Below are 19822 nucleotides of genomic sequence, written 5' to 3' on the forward strand. Positions count from 1 at the left end.
GGATCTGTCCGCCCAGCAGCCTGAGCCGCACTTTACAGGTCCCTCTGGGAGGCCGGAAGTGGACACAGAGGCTGGGCCCGAACCTGACATTGGGACGAGGGCGTCACGGCCCCCCACGCGGGTCCGGGGCCTGCTGAGCCCCGCCCCGCGCTCCCCCGGGAGGGCCTGGGCTGTGTGCGTTGGGGGAGGTTGGTCTCTGAGCCAGGCTCAGAGCACGTCTGCCGAGGGTTCTAGAACATTCTGCCCCGCCCCCAGGGCCGCGGCTCAGGAAGTGCGCGGCCCACACAGGAAGGGGGCAGTGGGGCTTTCCTGTCGCCGGCGCAGGCGCGGCCTCGGGGCGGCCCGGGGTCCCCAGAGCCAGGTGAGCGCGCGGGGCGGCGGGGGGCGGCGGGGGGCGGCCGCGACCCTGGGGGCCCGGGCTCGGACAAGCTGCCCCGAGTTCCCGGCAGGCCCTGGGAGGAACTCACCGCGCATGTGCACTGCGCTCCTGCGGGGGGGGGGCGCCTTGGGGAGCCAAGGTCTGGGCGTCCATGCGGGGGCGCTTCGGGTGTGAAAATAGAGGGGCGTCTTCTGGACCCCCCCAAACTGGGGCTCCCGCATTTGGGTTTATTTGGAAGCATCGTGGGTCTTGAGCGGTCATTTCAAACCTGACCACGTTTCCTGTTGTGCACCCGGGCGGGGGGCAGCGAGGGCCCCCGGGGGCTGGGGGGTCCCTGCACCTGCGCGGGAGGCCCGGATGGAGCTCCTGGCTCCGCCCCGGCCGCTAAGGGAGAGAGAGAGAGAGATCTTGCATCTGCCGGCCCCTCCCCACCTGCCCCAGCAGCCGGAGCTGGGCCCCCTCTGTCCGGCCGGCCGGGACTGACGCCCCCGACCCCCGCAGGCGGCGCCATGGCGCCCCCCAGCGAGGAGACGCCGCTGATCCCCCCGCGCTCCTGCAGCCTGTCCTCGGCGGAGGCGGGGGCCCTGCACGTGCTGCTCCCACACCCGGGCCCCGGGCGCCCCCCGCGCCTGTCCTTTTCCTTCGGCGACCACTCGGCCGAGGCCTTGTGTGTGCGGGCCGCCAAGGCCAGCGGTGAGTGGCCGCCTGGCAAGGTGTCCGCGGGCGCCTTGAGGTTTTGAGGGCTGCGTAGGAGTTTGGAGAGGGAGCGTGAGCCTTGGAGGCACTGGGGCTGCAAGCCTTGGGCAGGGACGGGGCGGGGCGGCGGGGGGCTTCCCTGCGGAGGGGGTGAGAAGGAGGGGAGACCTAGAGGGGCTCGGCAGGGAGCTGACGGGGCGGCGCCCGCAGGCGTGCTGCCCGTGTACCACTCGCTGTTCGCCCTGGCCACGGAGGACCTGTCCTGCTGGTTCCCGCCCAGCCACGTCTTCTCCGTGGAGGACGGGGCCACCCAGGTCCTGGTCTACAGGCTCCGGTAGGGAGGGGCTGTGCCCCGCCCCCGCCGAGGGTCCCCGGGCTCTGCCACGCCCCTGCCCCTGCCTGGGGGGCGCCTCCCGCACCCCAGAGACGCGGGTCCCCCGCCGAGGGTCCCCGGGCTCCCCTGACCCCCCCTCCCCCACGCAGCTTCTACTTCCCCGAGTGGTTCGGGCTGGACAAATGCCACCGCTTCGGGCTCCACAAAGAGTTGGCCAGCGCCATCCTGGACTTCCCGGTCCTGGAGCACCTGTTTGCCCAGGTGTGTGTGTGGGGGGAGCGGGGCTCCACCCAGAGCTTTGGGGTGCGCGGGGCGCGCGCGGGGCTGCTGACCGCGCGCCCGCCGCCCCCAGCGCCGCAGTGACCTGGTCAGCGGGCGCCTCCCCGTGGGCCTGAGCTTCCGGGAGCAGAGCGAGTGCCTGAGCCTGGCCGTGCTGGACCTGGCGCGGATGGCCCGCGAGCAGGCGCGGCGGCCGGCGGAGCTGCTCAAGGCCGTCAGGTGAGGCCCCCGGGGAGGGTGGGCACGCGAGGGCCACGCGTGGGCGCCCGGGGGCTGAGCAGGCCGGCAGGTGAGACCCCCCCGGGGAGGGCAGGCACGCGTGGGCGCCCGGGGGCTGAGCAGGCCGGCAGGTGAGACCCCCCCCCCGGGGAGGGTGGGCACGCGTGGGCGCCCGGGGCTCAGCGCGGCGGCCCGCCCCCCGCAGCTACAAGGCCTGCCTGCCTCCGCGCCTGCGCGACCTCATCCAGGGCCTGAGCTTCGTGACCCGCGGCCGCATCCGCCGGACCGTGCGCCGCGCCCTGCGCCGCGTGGCCGCGTGCCAGGCCGACCGGCACGCGCTCATGGTCAAGTACATCATGGACCTGGAGCGGCTGGACCCCGCCGGGGCGGCCGAGACCTTCTGCGTGGGCCTCCCGGGGGCCGACGGCGCAGACACGCAGGGGCTGCTGCAGGTGGCCGGCGGCAGCGGCGTAGCCTGGAGCCCCGGCGGACAGGAGGTGCGCGTGGACGGGGCTGGCGAGTAGGGGCGGGATTGGCTGGGAGGGTGGGCGTGGTGAGAGACGGTGCTAACTGGTGAGCCAATAAGGAGGCAAGACTGGGAGGGGCGGGGCTCCGGAAGGCAAGGAGGGGTGGAGTTGCTAGGAGAGGCGGGGTTTGAAGAGCGTGGGTGGGCGGGGCTTTTGTCTGGGGGCGTGGCTGCGTGAGGAGAGGGCTGGGTGGGTGGGCGTGGAAAGGGCGAGGCTAACTGCAGACCAATAAGGATGCAGGTTTGGGGCGGGGCTCTGGGAGGCGGGGCCCAGTAGGAGGCGGGGCCCAGTAGGAGGCGGAACTTGGCAGGGGCGTGGTGGGGGGGGATGCTTGGGTGTGGTAAGGGGCGGGCTTGCTGGGAGAGGCGGGGCTTGGAGGGGCAGGGTCATGGATGCCCCTGGCGGGTCCGGTTCCCGGAGGGAGGAGAGTGTGCGTTCCTGGTGGGGCAGGGACCGCAGCCCCATCCGCCGCCCCAATGCAGGCCCTGCAGCCCTTCTGTGACTTCCCCGAGATCGTGGACATCAGCATCACGCAGGCGCCGCGCGCGGGCCCGGCCCGGGAGCACCGCGTGGTCACCGTGACCAGGACGGACACACAGATCCTGGTACGCGCGGGCGCGTGCGGGGTGGCCTCTCCCAGCCCGCCCCGCCCCGGCTGACCGGCCCTCCCCGCAGGAGGCCGAGTTCCCGGGGCTGCCCCACGCGCTGTCCTTCGTGGCGCTGGTGGACGGCTACTTCCGGCTGACCACCGACTCCGGGCACTACTTCTGCAAGGAGGTGGCCCCGCCGCGGCTGCTGGAGGAGGCGGCCGAGCAGTGCCACGGCCCCATCACGTAGGCGCGGGCGTGGGAGGTGGGCGCGGGCGGCGGGCGCTGGGCGCTCCGAGCGAGGCCCTGCGCGGCCGCGTGGGGGCCCCGGCTTCGCCCCCTTGTCTCCCCACCAGGAGAAGCCCCCACACGGGGCAGGTTTCACAAGCTGGGGGCGGGGGGCGGCCCCTGAAGAGGTTTGGGTCCCCCGCCCGGGTCTCAGGGTCGCCTCCGTGTCTGTGTCCGTCTCTCCCCTCGCCTGTGTCCGTCTCTCCCCTCGCCCCCCGCCCCCAAGCCTGGACTTCGCGGTCCACAAGCTGAAGGCCCAGGGCTCGCTCCCCGGCTCCTACGTCCTCCGCCGCAGCCCCCAGGATTTCGACAGCTTCCTGCTCACCGTCTGTGTTCAGGTCGGGCCGGGAAGGCTTCCTGGAGGAGGTGTGGGGCCAGCGTGCGCTCCCGGGGCAGGAGGGCCGGGAGTGAGGCTGGGGGCACCCCCTCCTCTCACGGGGTCCCTCTTTCCCCAGACGCCCCTGGGCCCCGACTATAAAGGCTGCCTCGTCCGCCGCGACCCCACGGGCGCCTTCTCACTGGCCGGCCTCGGGCGGCCTCACAGCAGCCTGGGGGAGCTGCTGGCGGCCTACCGGAGTGGGGGGCTGCACGTGGACGGGGCCATGCTGACCCTCAGCTCCTGCTGCGCCCCCAGACCCAGAGGTGAGCCCGGCCTGGCAAAGGAGGAGCGAGCGGGGGGGGGGGGGAGGGGGCGTTCACCTCTGACCCCTGGCTTTCTCCACCCCCCCACAGAGAAGTCCAACCTGATCGTGGTGCGGAGGGGCTGCGGGCCCGCGACCCCCGCCGATCCGCCCCAGGGCCTGCACCCGCTCAGCCAGCTCACCTTCCACAAGGTCCCGGCCGACAGCCTCGAGTGGGTACGGTGCCTCCGCTGCCTTTAAGAAAGTCCCACCCTGGGGCAGAGCCTGCGGGAGCCCTGCCCCGACCCCACCTGGGGGAGGGGCCTGCGGGAGACCCCCCCCTCACGGCCCTGCCCCTGTCCCGCCCAGGGGAGGGGTCAGCGGGAGCCCTGCCCTGTCCCCCCCCACACCTAGGGGAGACCCCACCCTCACAGCCCCGCCCCTGTCCCGCCCGGGGGCGGGGCCTGACAGAGCCCCGCCCTCAGGCCGCCCGCCCCGCCCACAGCACGAGAACCTGGGCCGAGGCTCCTTCACCAGCATCTTCCGCGGCTCCAGGCGCGAGGCGGTGGACGGGGAGGCGCGGCGGAGCGAGGTGCTGCTCAAAGTGGTGGACGCGCGGCACCGCCACTGCCTGGAGGTGGGCGCGCTGCCGGGCGGGGCGGGGCGGGGCGGGGCCCAGCCCCCCGGGCGCGCTGGGGGCCCTTATGTGACCCCATGCCCGGCCTGCGCCCTCTCCCGCGCAGTCCTTCCTGGAAGCCGCCAGCCTGATGAGCCAGGTCTCCTTCCCGCATCTCGTGCTGCTGCACGGCGTGTGCATGGCCGGAGACAGTGAGCACGGTGGGGGGACGCGGGCGGGGGGCGCAGCGCCATCCGGGTCTCCCCGCGGGCGGCCGGGGCGGGGCTCCGGGCTCCTAGGGTCCTGGGCTGAGCCCGCAGCGCCCCCTAGGCCCCGTGGTGGACGGGGCCTCCCGCGCTCGAGGTTCGGAGTGAGGGCCCTGGGCGGGGGCGGGGCCCGCTGCACACCCCTGCGGTTCCGCCCCGCCCCCAGGCACCATGGTCCAGGAGTTCGTGCCGCTGGGAGCCGTGGACACGTACCTGCGCAGGCACGGCCACCGGGTGCCGGCCAGCTGGAAGCTGCAGGTGGCCAAGCAGCTGGCCTACGCCCTCAACTACCTGGTGAGCACGGGGGCATTGGGGGTGGGCGCGGAGGCATGAGGAGGAGTTCGGGGAGGAGTTCGGCTGTGTCCCGCAGTCAGGGAAGAGCCTGGCGCGGGCGGAGGGGATGCGGACGGGTCAGCCTGGGGGTCGGACAGGCGGTGGCAAGGCTGCAGCCAGGACCCCAGTGCCGGCGGCACTGGAGAGGGTGTGTGCCGCACCGCGAGGCTTTGCGGTACGTGTAGGAGTTTGCCAAGGGAGCCATGGGCGCTCACGGCTCCCTGGGTTTCCCTGTGCCCCCCGACCCCACAGGAGGACAGGGGCCTCACCCACGGCAACGTGTCGGCGCGCAAGGTGCTCCTGGCCCGGGAGGGGGCCGACGGGAGCCCCCCGTTCATTAAGCTCAGCGACCCTGGGGTCAGCCCCGCCGTGCTGAGCCGGGAGAGTGAGTGACGGCGCTGGAGGAGGGAGGGGCGGGGTGGGGCGGGGCCAGTTCTGACCCTGTCCCACCCCGCCCCACAGTGCTCGCGGACAGGATCCCCTGGGTGGCCCCCGAGTGTCTGCAGGACCCGCAGGCCCTCGGCCTGGAGGCGGACAAGTGGGGCTTCGGGGCCACCGTCTGGGAGGTGTTCAGCGGCGCCCCGATGCCCGTCAGCGCCCTGGAGCCGGCCGAGGTCAGAGCGCCCCCACGTGGCCATCCCGGGAAGCGCCTGCGGATGCCCCTGCCTCGCGGCCCTGGGGGCCAGGCTGCCTGTGACCCCTCCTTGCCTCGGCTCCGGGGGTCAGCCTGGCCATGACCCCTGCCCGTGACCCCGCCGCGCCTCCGTCCGCAGAAGCTGGACTTCTACGAGCAGCGGAGCCGCCTGCCCGCCCCGCCGTGGGCCGAGCTGGCCCTGCTCATCGAGCAGTGCATGGCCTACGCGCCGGGCCGGCGGCCGTCCTTCCGAGCCATCATCCGGGACCTCAACAGCCTCAGCACGTCCGGTGCGCGGGGCCCTGTGGCGGGCGGCGGGGGCAGTGGCCGCGAGGGACGCGGAGCTGTCTGAGCTCGGGGCGGCACTGGCCGCTGGGTTGCAGCCCGGACAGTGGCCTCGGCGCGGTGGGCCCGTGCCGTCGTGCAGGGCGTGCACTGTGCAAGGAGGCCGATGGCCCAGCGGGTGCCCGGTCCCTGCGGGTCCGCAGCGGGGAGGGGGCGCTGCTCATCCCTCCTGTGTCCCCTAGACTACGAGCTGCTCTCGGACCCCGCGCCGGGCGCCCCAGGGCCCCGCGCCGGGCTGTGGGGCGGCGCCCAGCTCCACGCCTGCCAGGACCCCACGGTCTTTGAGGAGAGGCACCTCAAGTTCATCTCGCAGCTGGGCAAGGTGGGCGGGGCCGGGGCCGGACACGGGGTGGGCGGAGGATGACAGATATGGGGTGGGCAGGGTCCGACTAGGCGGGGCCAGGTGGCTGACACCGGGTGGGCGGGGCCTGGTGGGCGGGTCCCGATCCGGGAGGGCGGGGCCTGGGGCGGGGCCCGGGGTGACGGACACAGGATGGGAGGATGACGACGGACATGGGGTGGGCAGGGTCTGACGGGGCGGGCGCGCCGGTGGGCGGGGCCTGGTCCGGGTGGGCAGGGCCGGTGACGACGCCCCGCCCCAGGGCCACTTCGGCAGCGTGGAGCTGTGCCGCTACGACCCGCTGGGCGACGACACGGGCGCGCTGGTGGCGGTGAAGCGGCTGCAGCACAGCGGCCCCGACCAGGAGCGCAGCTTCGCACGCGAGATCCAGATCCTCAAGGCGCTGCACAGCGACTTCATCGTCAAGTACCGCGGCGTCAGCTACGGCCCGGGTGAGCCAAGGGGGCGTGGGCGGGGCTGAGGGTGTGGGGGCAGGGCCGAGGGCGGGGTCGTGCATGCGCCCGGGACGGGAGGGGCTGGGGGCAAGGAGGGCATGGGCGAGGCCGGGGGCGGGGCCATGTGTGCGATGGGGCTGGAAGGGCCAGGGGCTGGGCCGGGGCCTGGGCTCGGGAGCGGCGGGCTGGGGGCGGGGCCAAGGGCGGGACTGGGGCCGTGGGTGCGGGAGGGGCAGGGGCGAGGCCGAGGACCCGGGGGTCGCGCTGGGCCGGGGGCGGCGCTGGGGTCCCGGGGTTGCGCTGGGGCGCGGACCGGGGTCCGAGCACTCCAGCCGCCATGACGCCCCCCGCCCCCAGGTCGCCAGAGCCTGAGGCTGGTCATGGAGTACCTGCCCCGCGGCTGCCTGCGTGACTTCCTACAGCGCCACCGCGCGCGCCTGGGCGCCGGCCACCTGCTGCTGTACGCCTCCCAGATCTGCAAGGTGCGGGGCGCGCGGGACAGGGCGGGGCGGGCAGTGTGGGCGAGGAGGGTCCCGCCTCCCAGGGACCCTCAGCAAGGCCCCCGCCCCCCGCAGGGCATGGAGTACCTGGGCTCCCGCCGCTGCGTGCACCGCGACCTGGCCGCGCGCAACATCTTGGTGGAGAGCGAGACGCACGTGAAGATCGCGGACTTCGGCCTGGCCAAGCTGCTGCCGCTGGACAAGGACTACTACGTGGTCCGCGAGCCCGGCCAGAGCCCCATCTTCTGGTGCGGCCCGCCCCTCCCCTCCCACAGCCCTGACCACGCCTCAAGCCCTGACTCCACCCCATCAGCCTGGGGAGCCTGGCCCCGCCCCATGGGGGCTGCCCGCCTGGTCCCCGCCCCACTGCCCGCCTGGTCCCCGCCCCGCTGCCCGCCTGGTCCCTTCCCCGCTGCCCGCCCTGTCCCCGCCCCGCTGCCCGGCCGCAGCCAGTCCCGCGCTGTCCCGCAGGTTCGCCCCCGAGTCGCTGGCGGACAACGTCTTCTCGCTCCAGTCGGACGTCTGGAGCTTCGGCGTCGTCCTATACGAGCTGTTCACCTACAGCGACAAGAGCTGCAGCCCCTCGGCCGTGAGTGGGGCGGCCCGCCCGGTGACCCCTCCCCCCGAGTCCACCCTGGGCCCGTGACCCCTCCCTCCCCTGGGTCCGCACCCACCCTGGCCCTGCTGACCCCTCCCTCCCCTGGGTCCGCACCCGCCCTGGGCCCCTGATCCCTCCCTCCCCTGGGTCCGCACCCGCCCTGGGCCCCCTGATCCCTCCCTCCCCTGGGTCCGCACCCGCCCTGGCCTCGCTGACCCCTCCCCTCCCCCACCACCGGCGCCCCCAGGAGTTCCTGCGGATGATGGGGGGAGAGCGAGACGCCCCCGGCCTCTGCCGCCTCCTGGAGCTGCTGGCTGAGGGCCAGAGGCTGCCGGCGCCGCCCACCTGCCCGGCCGAGGTGAGCACGGGGTGGGGGGTCACGGATGCCTCGGTTTACCCGTTTCCAAAAGAGGAACCCCGGCGTCCGACGGGGTGGGGGTGGGCTTGGTTAAGTGAGTGCTGAGCTCGGCGTGGCCGGGGCATGTGGGGAGGCCAAGGGGTAGGACTGGCAGGAGAGGAATGGGCTGGTGGGGGGCTGGGCAGTGGAAGGGGCGGGGCCAGCGAGGGGCGGGGCCACTGTGGGGACGGAGCGGCGGGGACAGGGGGTGTGGGAGGGGCGGGGCCGGCAGGGCGGAGGGGCGGGGCGCTTGATGGGGGCGGGTCAGTGTGGGCGGGACCTCGGAGGGGCGGAGCCCGGGAGAGCAGGGCCCGGGGCCGCGGCGGCGGGAAGTGGGGTGCGGGGGAGCCGGCGCCGCGGCAGGGCCTGCTTTGTGGCTTTCCCGGAAGCCTCTGACAGGCCCTAAGCCTCGTAAATCAAGTCGCGCAGCCACGCATGTTTGTGTGGAGTGTCAGCTACGTGCCAGGCCTTGAACTTGGCGCCCGGCACCACCTTACTCGAGACCCTGGGCGTGGTGGCCGCTGCTGGGAAAGAGGCGAGGGGAGGAGACACCGGCGGGGTGGGCGGGGTCGAGGGCGCAACGGGTGCCGCCGTCCCGTGGGGGCGTGGACCGGGTGCGGGGGTCCGCGGCGGCTGTGGGGTGGGCAGGCGGCCGCTCAGGCTCCTGACCGCCGCTGTCCGCCCGCGCCCTGCAGGTCCACGAGCTCATGCAGCTGTGCTGGGCCGCCAGCCCCCAGGACCGGCCGCCCTTCAGCGCCCTGGGGCCCCGGCTGGACGCGCTGTGGAGCGGGAGCCCGGGGTAGCGGGCCGCGCCGCCTCCAAGGCCAGGGGGCGTGGCCTCCCGCCTCCGCCGCTGCTGGGGGGACCCTGGCTCAGGTGCCCCTCGGAGGACCCCAGCCCCGCCCCTCCCGGGCGAGCCGGGTCTGAAGCTGGGCTTTGGATGACGCCGCCAGGGCCGGGGAACCGACTGGCCTGCCTCCCCTCCGGTCCTCACCCTCGGAGGCCACAGGGCGCCCGGCGGGGCAGTGGGGGAAGGCACGGCGCTCCTGGCACAGGAACAAGGCTGAACGCCCTGGCCCTCGCTGGCCTCGGTCCTCGCCCCTGTGGAATGCGCTCAGCTGTCTGAACACCTTTCCCGCCTCTCTGGAAGCCTCGTACACAGCCGTCAAAACCCCAGCGGTCCCGGCCTGCTGTGCCCCTGCCCACCCTGACGCCCAGGCCGAGGCCATGTGCGCATGCGTCCAGCTGTGCCCACCCTCACGACGGATTGGTGTTTGCTGAGCGAATAAAGGATCTCCGTGGGCCCCCGGCTGCGCTGTTTGATGGGGCCTGGGGGGCGGTGGTTAGGGCCGTGGGTCCCGATCTCTGGGGGCCGCCGTGAGGAAGAGGGGTGCCTGGGAGCGACCTTTGCCAAGGCCGGGAGGAGGAAGAGCCCCACCTCCCACCCCCGCGCCAGCTGCGGCTTCAGTTCCCCCCTGGAGGGCTGATAGCGGGCTCCCGGGGGCGCGGAGGGACCAGAGCGTTCCGTGAGGGGTCAGAGGGCAAGGCCCGCGCTGGGGGTGGCCAGGCTGTGGGGCAGGGGCCAGGCCAGCCCCCTGTGTGCACCCCGGGTGGAGGGGGAGAGAGAGAGAGAGAGCGCGCGCCAGAGAGAGAGAGAGAGAGAGAGAGAGAGAGGGCTGTCCCCACCTGTCTACCCCAGAAAAGCCCCCGATCGGGTGGGAAACGGGGTGGGGGGAGCTAGACTGGCCGCTCAGCATCCGCCACTGTTTCTGCCTCAGTTTCCCGCCTTTGGGGCAAAGCGGGGGAGCCTAAGACCCCCCTGGGCACGAGGCTGGCCCCAAGCAGGTGGCTTCTGCGTTCTAGGCCGCCCAGCCCTGGCGGGGCTCCAGGACCCCGGGTGCAGGGAGACCACGGCAGGGACCCCCCTCCCCCACCGCCTCGGGGCGCAGGGGCACTAGGGGGGGCGTGGGCTCTGCCCAGCGCCCTGTGGCCTTGGACAAGGGTGGGGTCCGCTCCCCCAGGTCTGAACCCTCCCCGGCCACACTCAGGTCCCCCTCACTCCGGACCACATTCACGGCGGCTCCGGGCCCAGTGCTCACCCCCGGGGGTCCGCCCAAGGCCCCGCCGCACCCTTGACTTTTCCCGGGGCCTTGTGCGGAACGCCCGGTGCCTGCTCCAAGGTCTGCAGCTGCGGCAGCCCAGGCGCTATAAGGGGACGCCCGGGCCGGCTGCGAGCGCCGCCCCCCGCCATGGACCCCCGCCCGCCGGCCTGGGCGCTGCTGCTGCTGCTGCTGCTGCCGCCGGCCGCGGTGTCGCCGCTGAGCCCCGCGCCAGCCCCGGGCGCGCCCGAGAGGCTGTGCGGCCACCACTTCGTGCGCGCCCTGGTGCGCGTGTGCGGGGGCCCGCGCTGGTCCCCCGAGGCGGCCCAGCCCGTGGCTGCCGGCGATCGTGAGTAGTGGGAGCTGCGGGGGGGGGGGCGCAGGTGCAGGGGGCGGGGCGGGCGGGGCTGAGAGCGGTGTCGGGCACACAGCTGGCGCTTAACAAGTGCTCGCTTCTATCGGCCCCGCGGAGGGAGGTTCTGCCGGGTCCCCTGGCCCAGGGCGCAAGCGGTGACCTCTGCCCTCTGCTACGTCCCCAGGGGACCTGCTGCGGTGGCTGGAGGGCCCGCACCTCCTCCACGCGCTGGCAGCGGCCGACGGCGACCCGCAGCCCCCGCCCCGGGGCTCTCGGCGCCGCCGCGCCGCAGGGGACAACCCCGCGCTCCGGTGCTGCCTCCGCGGCTGCGACCGCCAGGACCTGGTGTCCCTGTGTCCCCACTGACGCCGCCGGGGGGGACAGGGCTGAGACAGCGCCACGACGCCCGGCGTCCCTTGGTTTCCTCCTGCGACGGGGGGGCTCACACCTCGCCCCGCCTGCCCTCCGGGAAGCCGACGCGCCGTCAACACGCACCCGAATCCAGATGTCCAGGCGCTGGGGGGTCAGACGTCCCGGAGCCGCCCCAACACCGGCCTCCCGGCCTTTGCGACGCCCCCACTCCCCACTCCCCGCTCCCCACTTCCCGCTCCCTCTGCGGCAGCCAATAAACGATTCCCAGCAGAATTCTCATAGTACCCGCTCGCTCGCTCGCTCCTCCATCCTGGCCCAGCCCTTCGGGGGGTGCGCCAGCGGGTAGGGGTGGGGGTGGGAGAGGCCTCGTCGGAGCCGGGGCGGGGCGACAGGAGCTGAGGACCGCGGGGGGCCGGGGCGGAGGGGGGCAGGCGCGCCCCCCGGGGTGGGGTGGGGGCTGCCGCCCCCGCCGCCGTCCTTGGTCTTGTTTAATTTTCGCCGGTGCCAATTTCCGGCCGGGAAAACCCTGTCCAAGCGCTTTATTGCGAGCTACAAAATACCAAGCCCCAGGTCTTTGCAAAAAAACAAAAACAAAAACAAAAACATTTAATTCCCTGAGGATCCGCTGCCCAGCCGGAGTCCGCACACCTGTCAGAGGCCGGGCCCCCCGCCTCCCCGGGCGCATGCGCGTGCTGACCTGGCCCGCCCCCGCTCCCCCAGCGCCCAGGCCGTTCCCTGCGTTCTTCGGGCACCCGAGGGTGGGGAGCAAGTCTTCCACAGGGGACCTCCAAAGCTCGGAGCTCCCACAGATGCTGGGGGCCAGCGCAGGCCCGGGCCCCTCCCGCCACATCCCAGAGGCCCCCGCGGTGCTAACAGGGGCCCCTCTGTCCCTGGCCCGGGAACCTTGTCTCCCAGCGGCACCTGAGGCCAGAGGAGTCCTGGGCGGACCTTGAGCCTGGGTGGCCTCGGGCGCTGTCCGCTGCCTGGGGACAAGGCTGGCAAAGGCACTCGGCCCTGATGCGTTGGAGGCTTCATAGCGCCATAGTCCCAGCCACCGGGAGCCTAGGGACCGGGGTCTGAGCACGACCAGGGGGGTTTTGCGGGATGCCTAGGAGTGCACCAACCACCTACTCCATGTTATCCACCCCTCCCCGGCCCGGCGCCCTGAGCGCCTGGTGGGGGGAGGATGAGTGTCCCGGGGTAGGTGTCCTCCGTGTGCGCCCGGGCGGGGCGGGGCGCTCAGTAGATGCGGGCCCGGCGGCCGCAGGCCAGGTCGGGCTGGTTGAGCGCCTCCCACATGAGCAGGAGTTCGTAGGGCAGGAAGCGGTGCACGAGCAGCAGCTCCCGGTAGAAGCAGGGGTCGAAGGAGGAGAGGGCGGCGGAGGGCGCGCGCAGGCCGCCGGTGCGCACGCCGCTGTGCGCGGCGGGCTCGAGGCCGGCGCGCTGCAGGCACATGCCCAGGAAGACGTCGTCGATGGGGAAGAGGTCGAGCGCAGGCGCGGCACGGCGCAGCGCGGCGGCCGTGAAGCGCGAGAGCAGGAAGCCGCCGCCGCCGCAGTAGGGCGGGTAGCGCTCCTGCGCCATCAGCAGCTTGGGCACGAAGTACTTGCTCCAGGGCGCGCGGATGGGGCCCACGTTCCGGATGAGGTGGCCCACGAAGAGGTGGTGGCCGGGGTCCTGGCTCTGCAGGTAGGCCACCATGTTGTCCGTGTGCGCAAACACGTCGTCGTCGCCGTTCAGCACGAAGCTGGCGTCCGCGCACCTGTGGCCCTGCCACTCCAGGAACAGCACCTGCGCGGGCGGGGGCGGGGCTGAGCTTCCCGCGGGGACTCGGGTTCGAGGCCCGGCTGCTCCACTTCCCACCCAGCGCCCTGCAGAGGCTGGCCCAAGTCCCTGGGACCCTGCACCTGCGCGGGAGACCCGGATGGAGCTCCCGGCTTGGCCTTGGCCCCGCCCTGGCTGTGTGGGGAGCTCCCTGGGGGGAGGAGGTGGGGGTGGGGTGGGGTGGGAGCGCGTGCCTCCCTCCGCCCCGCCCCGCCCCGCGCACCTGCTTGAGCGTGAGGTTGAAGAAGGAGTCGTGGAAGGCCCACTGCAGGATGTCGCCGTGCGCCTCCGCCTCCAGCGCCAGCAGCCGGTTCACCTTGCGGGCCTCGTGCGCGCCGGCCGCCGTGCCCACGAGGAAGAGGCGGCGCAGCTGCGCGCCCCGCACGCGCCGCTCGCGGCCCCAGGTGCGGCGCACGAGTTCGCGGCGCTCGTAGTTGCCAGGCGAGGACTTGATGGCGAGCAGCAGGAACACGGGCCCGGCGCACTTGTCGCGCGGGGCGTCCTGCAGCAGCGGGAAGGCGCGGCAGTGCCGGTAGAGCAGGAAGTCACGCACGTGCGCCGGCTGCGCCTTGAACTCGGGGTGCGCCGCCACCGACGCGTTGGCCACGCAGGGCGCCGGGAGCGGGGGCGAGGCCAATGTGGGCCGCGTGGGCGCCTCGCGGGGGACGCGCGGCGGCTCCGCGGCCGGGCAGCCCGGCGGCGCCACGTGCAGGCCCAGCAGCACCAGGAGCGCCAGGGCGCCCAGGGCCAGCACGAGGCCCGCGTCCGCGCGCAGGGGCCGCGGGCAGCGCATCCTGGCCGGCCCGGGGCCCGCGGGGCTCTCGGCGGGCGCTCGCACGCTCCTGCGGGGGACAGAGCTCCGTCAGCCGCCGCCGCCGGGGCAGGGCGGAGAAAAATGGGAGGGGGCGGGGGAAGACCCCAGGCTGAGGGCACCCCGGACCCCCAAGGCCGGCAGCCTCGCCCCCGCCCCCTCCGCACCCCCAGCCCCCCAGCAGTTCACTCAGGACCCCGACTCAGATCCAGGCACACCCGTGTCCACTGCCAGTCACGGGCCCTACCCCCCTCGCACCCCCACTGCGGGGCAGTGGCCCTCAGTCCCGCCCCCTGCTCCCCTGTCCCGGCTGGGGGTGGGGCTGAAAGTCCCGGCCCCGCCCTGTCCCCTTATTAGCATAGGAAAAGGCGATGGAGAGGATTTGGGGGTTTGTTGTCCCCGAACACGCAGGAGCGCCCGGGAGGGGCGGGGCCAGGTCTGGGCCGAGAGGAAGGGGCCCCTTGAGTGACAGGAGCGGGGAGGGATCGAAGGGGGAGGGGCAGAGAGAGGGGGAGGGGTCTTCCACCCACTGGCTCCTGGCCCCACACAGCCAGGGCCGGGCCAGGAGCCTGGGGCTCCATCCGGGCCTCCCACGGGCCACGTCCGAGTACCCGGGTTCGGGTCCCGCCAGGAGCTCGTCCCTTGACCCTTCCTGGGCGCCCCGCTGGGCTGTGGGTCCCGAGAGCTGCAGGGGCGGCTTTACCAGGAGGGACCAGCAGGGGACGCCGCCCGTTGCCATGGAAACAGCCCACTCTGGGCCACCATCACAAGAAGGAATCTTGGCCCAAAAACACATCTCACAGTCATTCATTCATTCATTGGGGCCGGCGCTGTGGCCCGGCGGGTAAAGCTGGGTTCGAGTCCCGGCTGCTCCACTTCCCATCCAGCTCTCTGCTGTGGCCTGGGAAAGCAGTGGAGGATGGCCCAAGTCCCTGGGCCCCTGCACCTGCGTGGGAGACCCGGATGGAGCTCCTGGCCCCCGGCTCCGGATTGGCGCGGCCCCGGCCGTTACGGTAGTCTGGGCGTGACCCAGCGGATGGAAGATCAATCCGTCTCTCCCTCTCCTCTGCCTTCCAAATAAAATCTTTATATACGATTGGCACTCCATCCGGGCAGTCTGCCCACCCCGCACTTTCCATGACCTCAGAAACTTCCAGAATCTGACACAAGGAAGCAGCTCATGGCGTCCGGACGGAGACCCCCCCCCAGCCAGCGCCGCACCTGCTCGGCCACCCGGGAGCGCGGGGCCGCGGCGGGCACCTCCTGAGCGCCGACTGTATACCCGACACGGAGGCGCAGCCACCGCTCTGCCGCCCCCCCCCCCCGTCAGCAGCCAGCGAGGGAGGAAGGAGCCCCCGGTCCCGAGAAATGGGCGGAGCCGCTGCAGGGGGGGGGGAGGCACAGCAGTGCAAAGGCCCTGGGGCAGCCACAGCTCGAGGTGTGGGGTGCATCGTGGGCGGGACCGGGGCTCAAGGTGGGGGTTGCATCGTGGGCGGGGCCGGGGCTCGAGGTGTGGGGTGCATCGTGGGCGGGGCCGGGGCTCGCGGTGTGGGGTGCATCGTGGAGGGGCCGGGGGTGCTGAGCAGGACTGGGTGTCTGGGGTCGGGGCCGAGGCCTAGGCCGAGGCTGGCAGCACCAGGGCGGAGTGGAGGGGCTGGCCCTCAGGCCGGGGCTGTTTGTCGGGCGGCTCCCTGCAGCCTGTGTGGAAAAGCCACTTCCTGTCGCTGGCCAGGACCCGGGAGCTCCCGCAAGGTGTGGCCACCGCATCTCCCGGCTGCACACCCTCTGTCTCTTCCCCCCCGCCAGGCTGCCCCTCACTCACCCAGGCCCAGTGCAGCCTCAGGGCCTTTGCACCTGCCGCTGCCAGCCTCCCAGCTCTCCTCTCTCCAATCCTCTGTGGCAGCTTTTCATGGAGGCGCTAGTCCCGCCCCCACACCCAGGGCGGCTGGCAGCAGCCCTGGCCCCTGACACCAGTCCCTGGTCCCGCCCCGGGAAGACCCAGCAGGGATTGGGCGAGATAAGACGCTGAGCCCGGGGCTGGGCTGATGCGACCGTGAGGACATCGGAGGGCCGGGTTCGAGTCCCGGCTGCTCCACTTCCCATCCAGCTCCCTGCAGTGCCGCTGCACAGTAATGAGCTACTGCATATTCACGAGGTGCTGAATATTCACGAGCCACTAGCTGATCTGGCTCCTCCCCTATGTCCCTAGGCCCCTATGCCTCAAATGGTGGTGAGCTGCTGAATATTAATGAGCTTGAGTCGCCTGGGAGGGGTGAAGCCACAGGCAGCGCTGACTCCCACTGACCCGGGTGATGGCCCAGGCTAGCCCCTGGGCTCCAGGCTGGACCCCCCCAGGGCAAGCAGCTGGCAATCCGATGGCACACCCTGGCCCCCGGCCCCTGCTCCATGGTGGGCGGGGCTGCTATGTGCCCACTTCCCAAGTGAGAACACGGAGGCAGGGCGGGTACGTGCGCGCACGCGTGTTCCCGACCCTTGGCTTGCTCCTCGGACGCCCGCCTGCCTCCCGTCCCGTGTCGCCGTCCTCAGGGACTCCGAGGCCTGGGGGTTCCGGACAGGCCCAGGGCTCCCCGCTTCCCTGGCCCCGACCCAGCCACTGAGCAGAGCCCCAGGGAGGCCCCGCGCCGGTCGGCACCGGTCTGGCCCGGTTTTACAAGGAGACGAGACAGTAAAGATAAATCCCGGAGCAGGTTCGTGAGGGCCCGGGGAGGCGTCGGTGCCAGGGCCGGGGCAGCGCCCGCCCTTCCCGCCCTGATTTCCCAGGCCCCGGGTGACTCACCGGCTGAGCCGACCCCTCCCCCACCGCGGGAGCTGCCCGGGACCTGCGCAGGTGCAGGGCGGCTGGACCCGAGCTCCTGCTGCGCGCCAGCCCCCGCCCAGAGGCGTTCGAAGGGGTCATTCCCTAGACGGGGAAACTGAGGCAGGCCGCACAGCCCGGGGCGCCGCAGACCCCTCCCCTCCAGGGCTGAGGGGGCGGAGCCCCAGCCACGGTGGCGTTGGGAGGAGGACCAGGCGACCCGGACATCCCCGCGGGGGAGCTGCCACTGAGCTCCCCCCCCCGCCGGCTCCCAGGGAAACTGAGGTACTCAGTGGAGGCCGCCCCTTGGGGTTGCTCTGTCGGTGATGAGCCTCCTGTCCCAGGAAGCAACCAAGGCCAGCCAGAATCCCACCCGGAAGAGGCGGAGCCGCGGGTGACAGCCCCGCCCGCGGGGGGGGGGGTCTGGGGCCGAGCCGGCCGGGCCGGATTCCGCAGGGAGGCGGCAGGCGGCCCCCAGCGCCCGGGCCGGAGCCGTCACGCCCCGCGGGCCGCGCAAACACCGAGGGGCCGCACCTGTTCTCCCGATCCGCACAGGCCGCGGGAGGCGGCGGCGGCGGCCGGGCCCGGGGCGGTGGCTGCGGGGAAAACCCCACCACCAAACACAGGGCGGCCCCCTGACCCCCGAGTTCGCAGGGCGGCGGCGGCCGAGCGCCCCGACTTCGTTTACCTCCCGGCCCGACTCGAACACGCAGGGTCAGAAATGAGCCCCGTTCACACCCCACCGCGGGGGGCGAAGGCAGGGCGGGTGGGGAAACTGAGGCACGCTCCGAGCTCAGAGCCGCCCCTTCCACGGGGTGCGGCGGGGTCGGGCGAGGGCTGGAGACCTGTGCGGGGCCCGCGCGTCCAGGAGCAAGCGGGTTGCCAAGGGCTCCACGCGCCGCCCACCCCCACCCCCACCCCGCCCCGGCGCGGGTCGCCCGGCAACTCCGGGGCCCTGGAGCGCAGGTTCGGCCCCGCTGAGTTTGGAGACGCTGGGGGTGGCGCGCACGGAACCGGGTCGGCGCGGTGTAGACGCGCCGGGGGCGCCTCCGGAGCCCGGAGTCTCCCTCCCCCCTCCCCCCACCGCCGGGCGCCGCCGGGTCCTGGGGACCCCCCCCAGCACTCACCCCCGAGAAGACGGCGTGAGCCCTGGCCGCCGCTGCCTTGCGAACCGAGGGCCGCGTCCGCAGGTGGACACGAGCCCCGGGGCCGCCAGAGACCTCGCTGCTTCCCGCCGGACACACAGCTGACCCGGGTTTCCCCCCCAGCGGAGGCCAAGTCCCCGCCGGCCCCGCCCCCGGCCCCGCCCCTTCCCACCAACGCCGGCCCCGACCCGCCCCCGGCCCCGCCCCTCCCTACCGACGCTGCCCCGCTCGGTCCCTGGACCACGCCCTTCCCCCCTCCGGCCTCCTGCGGTCCCCACCGGCCCCTGCCCACTCCACGCTGCTCTGCCCCACCTCCAGCCCCGCCCATCCCCCCACACCAGCCCCGCCCCGCCTCCAGCCCCGCCCCCGGCCGCTCCGCCCTGCCCTGTCCCGGGACCATGCGCACCCCACCCCGCTGCAGGCAGCACCCCCATCCCAGGCCCCCTACCCCCCAGCTTGCGTTCTGCGCGGGAGGGGAGGGGGAGCCCGGTGACTCCTTCGGCCTCTGCAGGGCGTGGGGGGAGGGGGCGTTCGAAGATTCCAGAACTTTTCAGGCTGAGCCTAGCGGTGCGGGCGCGGGGCTGGCGCTGGGAGAGGCTGCGGGAGGGTTGCGGTGGGCACGGGTTCCAGCCCCGCGCCGCGTGCGCAGTCTGGGTCCCAGAAGCTTCCAGGGGTGCGGGCGGCCCCGCCCCTTCCCTCGCTCTCCTCACTCCGCGCGTGTGCGTGCCCTGGCCGTGCCTCAGTTTCTCCATCGGGGATCCTCATCTCCTAGAGGTGGGGGCGGCGGACTCCGCATCCTCGGGGCACCCGCACCCGCCCTTTCGCGCGCACGCAGGCGCGGACTTCGATGCGGGTGAACAGGAAGCAAACAGGGTGGGGGCTCCGAGAGCAGGCCCCGCCCCTGCCCCAGCTCCACCTGGTACCTCCCCTTCCGGCTGGCCCGCTGCCCCCACTGACCAGGGAGGGGCCGCTGGGCGCGTGGGGTGTAGCGGGTGGGCCTGGAGCCCACTGGGGGAGGGGTCCCCGCGCATGTGCACCCCCCGGAGGCAGCAGGTTTGGAGCTGGACCAGGGGTGGCTGTTTTGCACCCACATTGAAAATGTTGAGGGGCCGGCGCTGTGGCCGAGCGGGTAAAGCCGCTGCCTGCAGTGCCCGTATCCCACAGGGACGCGGGTTCGAGTCCCGGCTGCTCCACTTCCAGTGCAGCTCTCTGCTGTGGCCTGGGAAAGCAGTAGAAGATGGCCCAAGTCCTTGGGACCCTGCACCCGCGTGGGAGACCGGGAAGAAGCTCCTGTCTTTGGCCCGGCCCTGGCCTTTGGGGACACCGGCCTGGGCCAGTTCACAGGCCCCGCCCTCCCCGGAGGTGACAGAGGCAGGTGACAAGGGCGTGTGTCACCCGCAGCCGTTAGGGATTATCACCACCCGGGGCGCCCAGCCTCGCTGTAACCCGAGGGAAGAGAATTTAAAGGCCTGCCAGCTTCCGGCCGCGTATCAGATAGGCCGGGGTCCAGGAGCGGCCGGCTCAGAGCTCTGAGCCAGGCGGCCGCAGGTGCAGGGGCCTCCCCCGCCTGCAGGGGGCGCGCGTGCGGCCCTGACCCGAGCCCCCGAGCCTGGGGCTGGATCTCGGCTTCCCAGACAGCCCCGCCCCGCCCCTCGCGGGCTCAGCTTGAGTCATTGAGTCATTGGGGGTACCCAGCCCCCCCCCGCAGGTCTGGAAACACAGGTCCAAACCCAGGCCGGCGGCCTCTCCAGAAACCGAATTCTAAGAGCCGCGTCCGCCCGGCCTGGTTACAGCAGGCGCTCCATGAATGCGCTTGGCTCCGCTAACTGCCCAGAATGGAAACCCAACGTGCCAGGCTTCTGCCTGGGGTGCCCGGGTCCCTCTTGCAAACTCCTACGCATAGCTCAAAACCCCACTCCCCACAGCCCTGCCGCACTGCTCGGGAGCCCGGGCTTGTCCAGCCCGGAGACTCTGGGGGCGCCCGAGCT

General features: G+C 73.2%; 3 protein-coding genes across 4 annotated transcripts; 2 read left to right on the forward strand and 1 right to left on the reverse strand.

Annotated features, from left to right (window-relative positions):
- The first annotated feature begins 224 nt into the window (after positions 1-224).
- On the forward strand, positions 225-9718 carry JAK3 (Janus kinase 3). The gene is made up of 24 exons (XM_051829965.3): positions 225-361; positions 881-1072; positions 1286-1409; positions 1559-1670; positions 1762-1907; positions 2113-2404; positions 2917-3039; positions 3110-3267; positions 3536-3647; positions 3765-3951; positions 4042-4166; positions 4435-4566; positions 4673-4757; positions 4978-5105; positions 5397-5529; positions 5607-5758; positions 5918-6068; positions 6306-6445; positions 6726-6915; positions 7276-7400; positions 7494-7666; positions 7890-8007; positions 8264-8374; positions 9109-9718. Exons 2-24 carry the CDS (start codon positions 889-891, stop codon positions 9214-9216), a joined length of 3309 nt encoding a protein of 1102 aa, XP_051685925.2. The 5' UTR covers positions 225-361; positions 881-888; the 3' UTR covers positions 9217-9718.
- Positions 9719-10630: 912 nt separating this feature from the next.
- INSL3 (insulin like 3) lies at positions 10631-11374 on the forward strand. The gene is made up of 2 exons (XM_051829968.3): positions 10631-10861; positions 11052-11374. Exons 1-2 carry the CDS (start codon positions 10663-10665, stop codon positions 11231-11233), a joined length of 381 nt encoding a protein of 126 aa, XP_051685928.1. The 5' UTR covers positions 10631-10662; the 3' UTR covers positions 11234-11374.
- A 376-nt stretch (positions 11375-11750) lies between these two features.
- On the reverse strand, positions 11751-17972 carry B3GNT3 (UDP-GlcNAc:betaGal beta-1,3-N-acetylglucosaminyltransferase 3). Of its 2 annotated transcripts, none has more exons than XM_051829967.3 (3): positions 17817-17972; positions 13287-13905; positions 11751-13030 (listed from the first exon to the last, which is right to left on the reverse strand). In XM_051829967.3, the coding sequence occupies exons 2-3, from the start codon at positions 13854-13856 to the stop codon at positions 12479-12481; spliced, it is 1122 nt and encodes a 373-aa protein (XP_051685927.2). In that variant the 5' UTR covers positions 13857-13905; positions 17817-17972; the 3' UTR covers positions 11751-12478. The 2 variants fall into 2 exon arrangements, with proteins under 2 accessions (XP_051685927.2, XP_089171930.1); XM_089315804.1 differs by lacking the exon at positions 17817-17972 and adding an exon at positions 17378-17561.
- Positions 17973-19822: the final 1850 nt, after the last annotated feature.

Source organism: Oryctolagus cuniculus, chromosome 16, assembly GCF_051225735.1.
Source record: "Oryctolagus cuniculus isolate XC-2025 breed Fujian yellow rabbit chromosome 16, ASM5122573v1, whole genome shotgun sequence".
NCBI lineage: Eukaryota > Metazoa > Chordata > Mammalia > Lagomorpha > Leporidae > Oryctolagus > Oryctolagus cuniculus.

What these genes read in the sequence shown, in the direction of transcription:
- JAK3 (XM_051829965.3), top strand. Translation starts at nt 889, where the DNA reads ATGGCGCCCCCCAGCGAGGAGACGCCGCTGATCCCCCCGCGCTCCTGC. An exon ending in GTCCTGGTCTACAGGCTCCG is followed by an intron (nt 1,410 to 1,558) that starts GTAGGGAGGGGC and finishes TCCCCCACGCAG; the next exon opens with CTTCTACTTCCCCGAGTGGT. An exon ending in CGCCCACCTGCCCGGCCGAG is followed by an intron (nt 8,375 to 9,108) that starts GTGAGCACGGGG and finishes CGCGCCCTGCAG; the next exon opens with GTCCACGAGCTCATGCAGCT.
- INSL3 (XM_051829968.3), top strand. Translation starts at nt 10,663, where the DNA reads ATGGACCCCCGCCCGCCGGCCTGGGCGCTGCTGCTGCTGCTGCTGCTG. An exon ending in GCCCGTGGCTGCCGGCGATC is followed by an intron (nt 10,862 to 11,051) that starts GTGAGTAGTGGG and finishes CTACGTCCCCAG; the next exon opens with GGGACCTGCTGCGGTGGCTG.
- B3GNT3 (XM_051829967.3), bottom strand. Translation starts at nt 13,856, where the DNA reads ATGCGCTGCCCGCGGCCCCTGCGCGCGGACGCGGGCCTCGTGCTGGCC. An exon ending in TCAACCTCACGCTCAAGCAG is followed by an intron (nt 13,031 to 13,286) that starts GTGCGCGGGGCG and finishes CCGCCCGCGCAG; the next exon opens with GTGCTGTTCCTGGAGTGGCA.